This window comes from Pygoscelis adeliae, unplaced genomic scaffold, assembly GCF_000699105.1.
Source record: "Pygoscelis adeliae isolate BGI_AS28 unplaced genomic scaffold, ASM69910v1 Scaffold803, whole genome shotgun sequence".
NCBI lineage: Eukaryota > Metazoa > Chordata > Aves > Sphenisciformes > Spheniscidae > Pygoscelis > Pygoscelis adeliae.
The window spans coordinates 211233-221574 of NW_008824537.1; the positions used below are offsets into that span (position 1 = coordinate 211233).

Here is a 10342-nt window from a genome sequence, read left to right on the forward strand (position 1 = left end):
AAATGCATCGTCCCCACCGGTTTGAGCCCGGTTAGACACCACCAAAGCACTAACCCTTGCCCCGTCCATGGCATCAGATCTGCTTGGCAGAAGCAGCAGGCTGTTTATCCTCTGTCCAGCCCAGGCACATACATGCACCTATTACCAGGACTCGTTTGCAGGGGAATGGCCCTACTCATCTCTCTCGGCCCATTCCTAGATGGGCACCAAGCTCTCGCTGCAGCCAACGACGCCTGAAATCCCACAGAGAGAGCCTTCATAGGCTACAGCGTCCTTTTTTCTCCATCCTTTAGGAAACTGGTGGCTTAATCCAAACTCCTCCGCATTGAGATGGACGCAGCCTGGACGAGACGTGTCTGATCCACCTACGAGATTAGATAAGCGAGTGCCTGCACTGTCTCTCTCCAGGCTGCGGACAAGGCAAGAGAAATCAGAGGCCAACAGGGGAAAATAAAACAAAGAGCTGCCTCAGATAGCTGGCATCACCGCCAGGCTAATCAGCCCACGCTGACAGCAAGTTCTGGCCAAGCTGCTGAGAGGGTAAGAGGGACTGTGAGACGGCTAGAAGAGACCCAGACTGTCTCATTCCAACAGCAAAAATAAAATCTGGAAGTCCCAAAGAGGGAAAAAAAAAGTCAGCACCCTGTCCCCAGGCAGTCAGCATACGGTTTTTCACAGGAAGATGAAATATCCACACCCCCCCAGACTATTTTACGCCCTCCACCGTTACACCACCAAAGCCTGCAACTTTCCAACTCCTTTAAGTTACCAGATGGCCTTGTTTGCGAAGAGAAGGGCAGCACTGCTTGTAACCCCCCCGGACTTCACAATCAGCACCCTACGTCTAATTCCGTGATTGGCAATACGACACGTACACGAGCGATGCTCTTACCTCTGCGGCTGTGCTTCGTCTGCTGGAAGAAATGAGAAGCCCTGTACACAAACCACCCTTCCCGGGATCTCTTAAAAGAGAAAATTCGTGGCTCAAATACGATACTGCACATCAGAGTTACATTTCAGGGAAGGGGGGGGGAGACAGTGCTTGAAGTTGCAGCCAGGTTTGCTAAAAAGGGGGTCGAGTTTTGGCTTCTGCAGGCAGTAGTGGTGGCATGCCCGAGGTGGGGACGACAACGGCACGGAAATCAGGAGTGCTCCCATCGCAGCAGATTATCCAGCCGCCCCCCCACCCACAAGCATCCCTTCCCCTCGCCCGTTTGCTGCGGGGTGCAGACTACACACACACACGCTGCAGTTCAAACAGAAAGGGGCTGGAAACAACATCACTTGCTCAAAAATTCCTTTGTGCTGAAGACCCAAAATGCAAAGGGATTTGGGGGGGGAACACATTAGGCATCACCACCTCTGGATCCAGATGTTGAGGGTGCTGATAAAGATGCAAGGGACAGAGCACAACAGAGAGAAATGCCGGAGCTCCACATCACCCCAAAAAGCAAAGTGTTTTGTACAATTCACCCGTCCTTCCCGCAAAGAGTGATGCTCCTGCAGGTCGTCATCAAGGGAGGGAGAGAGACAGAATTTAACAACTTGACAGGGAAAAATCACTCCAGGCACTGGTTTGGTGAGAAAGATGACTGTATTTCTGCTCTTACTGTGGTGTCGCATACAAGTTATAGTGTGGTTTAGTACAAGGAGACACTGGGATGCACACAAATGAACCCCACTGTGAATTACATCATCCCACCGCAGGACCAAATCTTACACCAAGCGTGCAAACGAAGCATAAACAATGTAAAAATATATTATATATTTACATACACAATCTTTTAAAAAGCTGAGATGCAGGTATAAATTCCAGAGCTAAAACATGTCAGGGAGAAAATGGGGGTTAGATTCAGTGAGCTGTTTGTAGGCAAATTTTACAGTCACAAAAATAAACTTTAAAAATCTCCGCGGTAAGCCGACAGGACTTCGGGACACGTGCCCAAGAAAGGAGCCCCTGACGTGCCGCTATGAGATGCCAGTGGCGTGCAGGCAGGAGGGCTCTGTAATTTAGTGAGAGACAGGGACAATGTTTTGCTGTAAGGCAGTAGCAGAGCTCCATCAGTCTGACCAGTGTCGGGATTTCTGCGTCCCAAGCACACCACAATCCGGTTATCAGAGCTGGGGCTTGCACCGGCACAGCAAACGCGTGGGCAGTGTTGTGTTGGGGAAACGTAAGATGAGAGATGGCTTATTGAAACGACCAACGCTAAAACCACTCGCAAACTCCAAGAGTGGGTGCCACGGCTTTGGGCAGAGAAGCGAGATGAGCTATTCCATCCCCTGCCAGGCATGCTGGCAGCCTGACGTCAGCAGTAAGGGAGATTTTAGTATTTAAAAGCCTGAGTATTAACCTCATAAGTAAGCGCATTTCATATTCGCAGCCTTTGTCTGGGTTTAGTGACTCCAGCAGGTCCCTGGGCAAAAGCTGGCTACAACCTCGGTTTACAAGCTGACCCAAAGACGTTCCTCAATCTAGTTAAGTCACCTGAGGATCTTCCCACCCACGAAATCAGGGAATGCACTTCCAAAATGCCCTCAACACCTCAAATGAATTACCGTGTGCCTGAACCACTCATCTTCCAAAGCAAAACACAGACCAGCGAAGGTGTGGATGGAGCTTTCGAGTGTGGAGAGGGATTCAAACACAGCTAAAGTCAGAGCACACCGCTAGGATAAGATAACAGAAAGGACAGTCCAAGATACTCCCCAGCAGACAGCTGCACAAAACCAGACTGGGGAGTTTTGTGTGGCATGAGAGAAAGCTGGGCTGACAACAGAGCACATAGGACCTTCCACTCGCACCTCACTTGGTCACAAAACCCTGAGCAGGTCCCGTCACCCACCCTCTGCCAGAGATTGCCAAAAAGGCACTTCAGCGAAGGCTCCAGCAGCACCTAGAGAAGTGGCAGGACAACTGTGTCTGGGAGACTCCTCCAAACACCTGCCTTGCTCGTCTTCCATCGGTCTGCAAGGGGAGGGGGCTTCTTCCTGCCTCTCTTCTCACCCACCTGTAGAATTATTCATGGAAGTTGCCATTTCCAGTTTGTAGTAGCCAGCACCATCTGCCTGACATGGCAAAACACCAGCCTGGATTCTGCCAGAGCAGCAGCCCAAAACCTTTAGCTGGTGTGAAGTACCAGCACAGTTAACAAGGAAAGATGTAAACACTTGAAGGTTTCAAGCTTCTCAGGCTAGCTGCTGGCAGGGAGGAAAACACAGGGATTAAAGAGGTCACTAAATCCACTCAGGTTTTAGGTTTGTCAGAGCAGCGCCACGCATGGCCGACATGCAGAGGGAAGGCTTCACTGCCATCAGGCGAAAGACGTGCCGGTCGAGCCCCGCTGTTTCCAGCACACCAGCCCAGGAGTATAGACCTGTCACCTCCTAACTCACTGCACGAGGGCCCAGCCATTTATCTATGGTTGCATTATGCCGGTGGCACGCGTTACAGAGGCTGGCTGGAGGCTGACTCTGGATACCTTTCTGATTTTTGAGTACCATGGCTCCTCCCGTCTCTCATCCTGCTGACTGTTACAGGGAAGCTGAGCAAAGAAAAGGAAACACAGTACTGCCTACAAAAAGATGGTGGTTTGTTTTTTTTTTTGAAGAATCATATTCATGTTTCTCCTGAGGTTCGGGTAGGTAAGCCTTTGCCCAGCACATCTTTCACCCAAACACCCGATTCTACATGCTACAAATTTAAGTGTTAAATATGGTGTTAAGTTCCTTTTTAAAATGATCCTGGATAGCAGCCAGAATCAGCATTCTCCACCTCTGACAGAGCCTTGAGATGACTAGCGCTTCTCTGCTGCTGGCCCGTCCCTTGGGGCTCATCCGGACCACAGGAGAGAGCTGACTTTGTGTACAACGTGTAAAAAGAAAACACTGGAAGATGCGGGGTACTGGCTGGAAGGTACATAGGGACTTCTGCCACAAAGAAAGGCTCATCTCTCCCTTTCTCTGAAGAGCAGAGCAGTGCAAAAGGAGCTGACTTTCACACAGCAGGGTTCTTTGCTACACACATCTGAGGCACCCACCTGAAGCAACCTGGTGATGCACTCACAAGGACAAGATGTTGGGGTGCTGCGTCCATGAGGTATGAACCTACAGCTCCTGGAGGGCCCAGGACTTCCTCCTCACTTGAAAGCTCCCCTGGACTTCGGGGCAACACAAAGAGTGGATCTAGGCCTGCTGTGTGTGAGCACATGGAGTCTTTCACCTCACTACCAGACACAGGGACTCCCAGGGAAGTTACAGAAAGACTAGATCAACATCATTAGCCAAACTTTAAATGGTTGAGTAAAAGCAATTAGGAAAAACCCCTACTGCAGACAGACAAACCAAGCAGCACTGGGTGGGTTCCTTCTCCGCCTCTTGTACATCTCTTGCACGTACCATGCCTTTGGGGGGCAATTCAAACATCCAGCACCTTCAGACAGGATTGAAGTCCAAGCGTTAGAAGTCACTGAGGATACTGATGTCTGCAAACTCATTCCTGTACCGGTAAGCGTACAAACTGAGGAGGAAGGCCCATTTCAAGGAGATGAAACTCCAGACGCACGACAGGTAGTAGCTTCTGGGATCAGTCAGGGCTAGGAGAGAAAAGGATACAGATACGTTTAAGAATCTCGTTTATCCCTCTTGCAGTCTGGCCAGGAAGAACCCAACTCAGCCCCCCAGTTCCTGGGAGCTTTTCAGCCTGTATCTAAAGATCTCGTTCCACGAGCAAGGCTTAATCAGTGCCTTATTCCCAGCTCTCTTGATTCAGATTGTAAAATTTCCTCATCTCTTGCCACAGGAGAGTATTCTGGTCACAGGCTGAAGAAGGTTGTTATCTCTTGAGAGGCAGATCCTAAGAGCTCCAAGGTCACCCACTCCGCCACCCCAAACTCTCCTCGCTCAGGGCCCAACGGATGGAGTTTGTGTGAATTCCTGGATGGCAGAAACATGTGGCTCAAGAAAACCACCTCAACCTGCAGTTCTTAATTTTGCTCACCCTGGCTCACTACTACTCCCTTCTGCCCCACCGTGGCAGGGAGAGAGGAAATCTGCACATCTCGGGGGAAAACAGGAGATAGAATATATTCTCCTTCTAAAAATGCTTTTACCAATCATTGTGACCGACATTTAATATATAATACTGGTGCACTTCAACCTGTACTGCAGGTCTTCAATACAGTGCTGTGATAACCACACGTCAGTGAATGACATGAACAGCCTCTTTTTAGAGAACCTTTGCAAATGAACACATTTCTTCTTTATCTATTATAAAACTGCCTCTGCTTAGGGATTACTTTGAAGTCAAGTGGGTATGGTTCTGCTTTTTGAGTGCATGTCAGCAGTCTTCATATTTATTTTCAGCATTTCGGGGTTTTTTTGTTCTAGAGATGTCAACAATTTTGAAATACACTTCATACATAACCTAATGCGTAAAACAATTCCACCTCTAAGCACAAGCTGCTTGGTCATTATTAAAAAATAAAGATAGATAATTTTTTAAAGAATACACAAAACAATACTTACTCAGTAAACCCCACTCATTAAATGTACCGGTCCTAAACTTTCCATACATAAATAACCTATGCAGATGTTCTACTTTCCCCCCAAATTAGGGCTTTCCCTAAAATATCTCCATTTCCCTAAAAAAACCCCAAATCTTCCCCAGAACAGTTTTTCCTCATGTCTCCAAGAAAGGAGGTGATGAAAAAATATTTGGTTTTCTTTTTACATTTGTATTTCTAACGACTGCATACGAGTATTTTCATACCCTTCCACTAGGCTGAAGCACTCAAATCTCCACGGGGAGTGTATTTAGGCTAAACCAAGGGCTTTTGGTGGGTTATGACCCCGACACAGCTTGCCCACCACCATGAATACAATAACAACAGGACTCTTAGTGGCTATCTGCCCAAATGCAGCAAGCAACAAACAGACAAATTCTGAAAAAACAAAACCCAAACTTTCTCTCTTTGGTCTACTGCCAAGCAAATACTGGGAGTAATTACGTGAACCCGCCTTAGACAATGTTAAATATTTTATAGCAACACAGCTTTATATGCTGACTAAGTGTAGAAGGCATTTTCACCCTGCTGACTCGCGTTTGGATTCCAATATCCTCACCCACCTGCTTTATGAGTGCTGAAGAGACGACGTTTAAGAGCACTCCCTGTATTTGTCATAGAAATAAGTAAATTCCAGTTCCTATAGGAAAAAATGTTGGAAAACGTGGACTGCCTGCCAGCAGTCCTATAGACCAGGCGTATCAAGGCAGCTATCAAATATTAGAAGATGCCCTGAGGGAGTGGCACTCATCGGGCAGCAGAATTACTCTTGTGTCATCAAGATATCACAGCAGAAAAATGAAATGCAATGGCACTCTTGCAGCCCCTCCCTAAAAGTCTCTCAACACCTCTCAGAAGAGATGGCAGGAGCACCCCCACATTCACACCCCAGCCCTGCTTTGCAGGCTCTTCTGTTCCCTCAAATCCAATCCCAGTAATCCCAGCATCGCTAGTCATTTCTCCCAGTCGCCTACTGCAACAAAGTACTTACACTGGTGCTTGGTGATGGCCAGAACAAGGAATGTGCAGAATCCCACCACTGAGAGAGCTGAGAAGAGGATCCCGATGAAGAGGAAGAACCTCAGCCCTTTTAACCAGGTCCTCCAGTAATCCTGCACATACATCACATGCGTGATTAGGGCCCAGAGCGCCAGAACACCTGCTCAATTAGACAGCAAGGGGAATCAGTACCATGCATCACACTGCAACACAGAAAGGCGTCTAATAAATATACATCTCAGCAAAAACCCCATACAGAACGCCAGGGAACACGAATGCTTCACCGCCACGTCCCCCGCAAAGAGAGAGGAAATACCAGAATAAACGGCTGCCCGTGCAAGCACCGCTCTCCACGACCACCCCAGACCCCCTGCTTTTGCACAGGCTTTAAGATACGGATCTTGATTACAGGCTGGCACAGAAAGGACTTCATTCGTCGAATGGGTTCCCCCGAACAACTTGTTTGGTTTCCTGTTTTGGATAGACCCATTTAATGCATACTCAGTGCAGTTTTATGTAATTCTCCACACAGCTTTCAGGACGTCACACATAGCAAGCCAAGCACTTGGCAAGAATTAGCGCACCTTTTCGCAAAGGCCAGGCAGCCCCTTTTACATATGGAGACAATGGTGAAGAGCACCACTACGTAACCACTGATTTTAGACACCTAAATCAAGATACGCAGGACCTGTTCAGTACTCAGCGTTTCACATCATGACTTTTAGCTCCAACGTATCTATCTCTAGTTAACTTCATAAAGAGCCCATTTATACAAATCCCCTCCAAACACTTCAAATGTTTCAAGTAAAGGGGTGTAGAAGTTCAGCTCCCAGATGATTCATACGTACAATTCCCACTTATGGCAAAGCATGCTCGCTAAGTGTTTAAGGTTGCCTAAATCTAACTCTGTACTTTTGGGTCTGGCCCAAAACGTCTGGACTACACAACCAGACAAACATCTGAGCACGTACAGTTTTTATATATATATATATATTTTTTTTTTTAAGAACAGCCAAATTCACTGTGGCTTTAATAGGAATGCAAAAGGCATTTCCCTAAGCTTAGGTGACTAGTCCATAACCAAGTTTCAACTCCTTTATCAAAAGGAAGGAAACAGGAGGGAAAAAAAAAAGGGATTAAAGCATCCAAGTAACAGCTGTAAACAGTTTCTGATATAGGGAAAAACAATGCATCCTTCCCTAATCTTGTTCTAAAACCTGCTACCTTTTCACCACACTTCAGAAAAAAAATTACAAGAGACACTCATGAGAAGAACTGTCCGTTCACATGCTTAAAGCCTGTCAAAGTTTTTATAGCCCACCAGAACAAGGCTGCCTGTCATTCCCCATTATACAATCCCAACTACAAGCAACACCACCAGCTTCAATTATAGCAAGCTGTTCCTCTGTTTAAGTCGCAGCGCTGAAGAGTATGACTAAATCTCCTTAAGCCGCTAACTCAACCTATAGTTAGCGCCACTTTACAGACTTAAAACATTTGACTCATTTTGGCAAAGACCTCTGCGGCACTTCTGAAATTTGAACCTCCAGTGGTGCAACTAACTGGCTTGTGTTTCTCCTTCACTGCCACCTCCTTTCCAGATTTTATTTTAAGAGCAGCAGGGGAAAAAATAAAAATAAAAAAAAAATTACACCACTGCTAAAATACCAGGCTGCTTTATATGGTATCCTGCAATAACACAGACCTCCCTCTGCGGCTACTTCTCAACATCAAAGGAAGCAAAAACCAGCCTTGCCCGCTACAAGATAAACATTTTAATACTAAGGACAGCCACAAGTCTTGCCAGAGCTTATTTGTTACTGGATACGGTGATTAAACACGAAGCTTCCCAAGGCTTAAAAGAATGTATTATAGCACAGAGGAAAACAACTGCGTCAAAACCGATAGATGAGCACAGCCGAGAGTCGCCCTACAAACCCGCTGGACCTGCTCTTCAGCTCCCAAGCAGCTCTCAGCTCATTTCTAGCAGGTTTTCTGACCTCGCTGGCCACACGGACAACGGATGCACTGCAGGTGCATGTCAAACGAAGCTGAATGGGCACAAAGTCACTTCCAGGCTAGAGAGGAGAACCCTGGCAATGCTTTTGGCCTCTTCGATGTCTTGGGATGAGGCAAAGCAAGTTAAAATACCCTCAGCGGCGGCCCACAAAAGAGGTGGGTGGAAAAAGGACAAGCTTTAAAAAAAAAAAAACCCTACCAAAACATAAAAATGAAAGCAAAAGCACTCAGGGTGAACTAAAAACCCAAGGGTAAAGTGCTGATATCCAGGACAGTTGGAGCTCACAGACTTTTTATCACAGCGAACAGGAAAGGTGGAATCAGTCCATTACTTCCTCTGGTCGGACCCGCTGCATGTAAGCATGTTTTCTGGCTCCAGGCAGTCAGGATTTTAATTCTGAGACTCTCGTCAAGTCAGCTACAGATACTGCTTTTCCATGACTGATTCCACACAGGCTACCACTACGCACACGTGCTACAGATCACAAAGCTGGCGAAGATATTTCAGAGCTCTGCAGATGCAGAAGACCGTAATTGCGTTGGCAATGCTATTCGAAAAGCCTGCCACGGGATTTGGTGGAAAAGCCTATCACTCAGCTTGCTACATCACCGCTTCCTCGACTTCATATTACCTTTAAGCTTGTGCTCTAGCCAGTTCAACCCACATTTTTTTTTTTTTAAATGGGGAACTCGGGTTTTTCAGTCAGCAAAACAAGCTGCTTCCCCCCAGGCGCTTTCAGATGACTTGGCACAATTTATCTGAACTGCTGAGTCAAGTTGCTGGTGTTTCCACGCCAAAACTGCTGCCAATGCTCTGAAAGGTCTCCGTGGGGCGAGCAGAGGCAGCACGCGAGCCATCACTTGATCTTCCCCCCACCGCCGGCCTGCCCCTGCACCTTCCCCTGACCCTTCACTTGAAAGGAAGCTATTTGGCAAACTGTTGTGTTCGGCTAATTTTTAACATCCAGAGTGACTGCCTCATACATGACTAAGCAAAAAAAAGCCTCATGACAACTTCACCACGTGCTGAAGGACCGAGTCTGGTCACACGGTCATTAAACGGAGGGTATCCTTTTACAGGCAGCTCAGCCAACATCATGCTCGTTACCACACGAAATAGAGGGGAAAGGAGTCTCCTCCAGCTCCAGCCATATGTTTCCCTCCTTTCCTTTACACCCCGACAGCACTCAGATCCTTTGGTGAGGCTATCCAGCTTGCAGAGCAGTTGAGTTTTCTTTTTCTCTCCCCCCCCCTCCCCAAAATGGCAGAAAAGCATTCCAACGAGTGAAATCAGCTCACAACTCTGCCTGAAAAACATCAACGCTGGCATTAAAAACATTGGCAGTACGCATTCAGGGACAGGTAGGAGAAATGAGAACAGGACTTGCTTTTTCAATTGCTTCATTTGCTCACCCTGAGCTTGTGAGATCACTCGGACGGGCACCCGAACCCCACCAGCGCTGCTCAAAACTAGGGAACAGCCACAAAAGCAAGCAAACCCCCCATCCAGACGTTGACAAACGCACGTGAATAGAAGGGGCATCCCAAGCGGGATGATGCTTGGCATCAATCATCTAAGCAGAATATATTTGATGGCAAATCAAACTCAGAGTGAATACACAAGGAAAACAAACAATTACTGCAGGGAATCTCATTTAAGCAGAATATATTACTAAATATAGTTATCACTAACCAAATGCTTAAATACATGAAAACATGTACCTTTGCTAAAAAGCCTTCTTTAAGCTAACTGCCCGTCT

General features: G+C 47.0%; 1 protein-coding gene across 1 annotated transcript; it reads right to left on the reverse strand.

The window, feature by feature from the left end:
* Positions 1-1575: 1575 nt before the first annotated feature.
* On the reverse strand, positions 1576-9858 carry SLC48A1 (solute carrier family 48 (heme transporter), member 1). The gene is made up of 3 exons (XM_009321617.1): positions 9691-9858; positions 6556-6676; positions 1576-4595 (listed from the first exon to the last, which is right to left on the reverse strand). Exons 1-3 carry the CDS (start codon positions 9856-9858, stop codon positions 4459-4461), a joined length of 426 nt encoding a protein of 141 aa, XP_009319892.1. The 3' UTR covers positions 1576-4458.
* Positions 9859-10342: the final 484 nt, after the last annotated feature.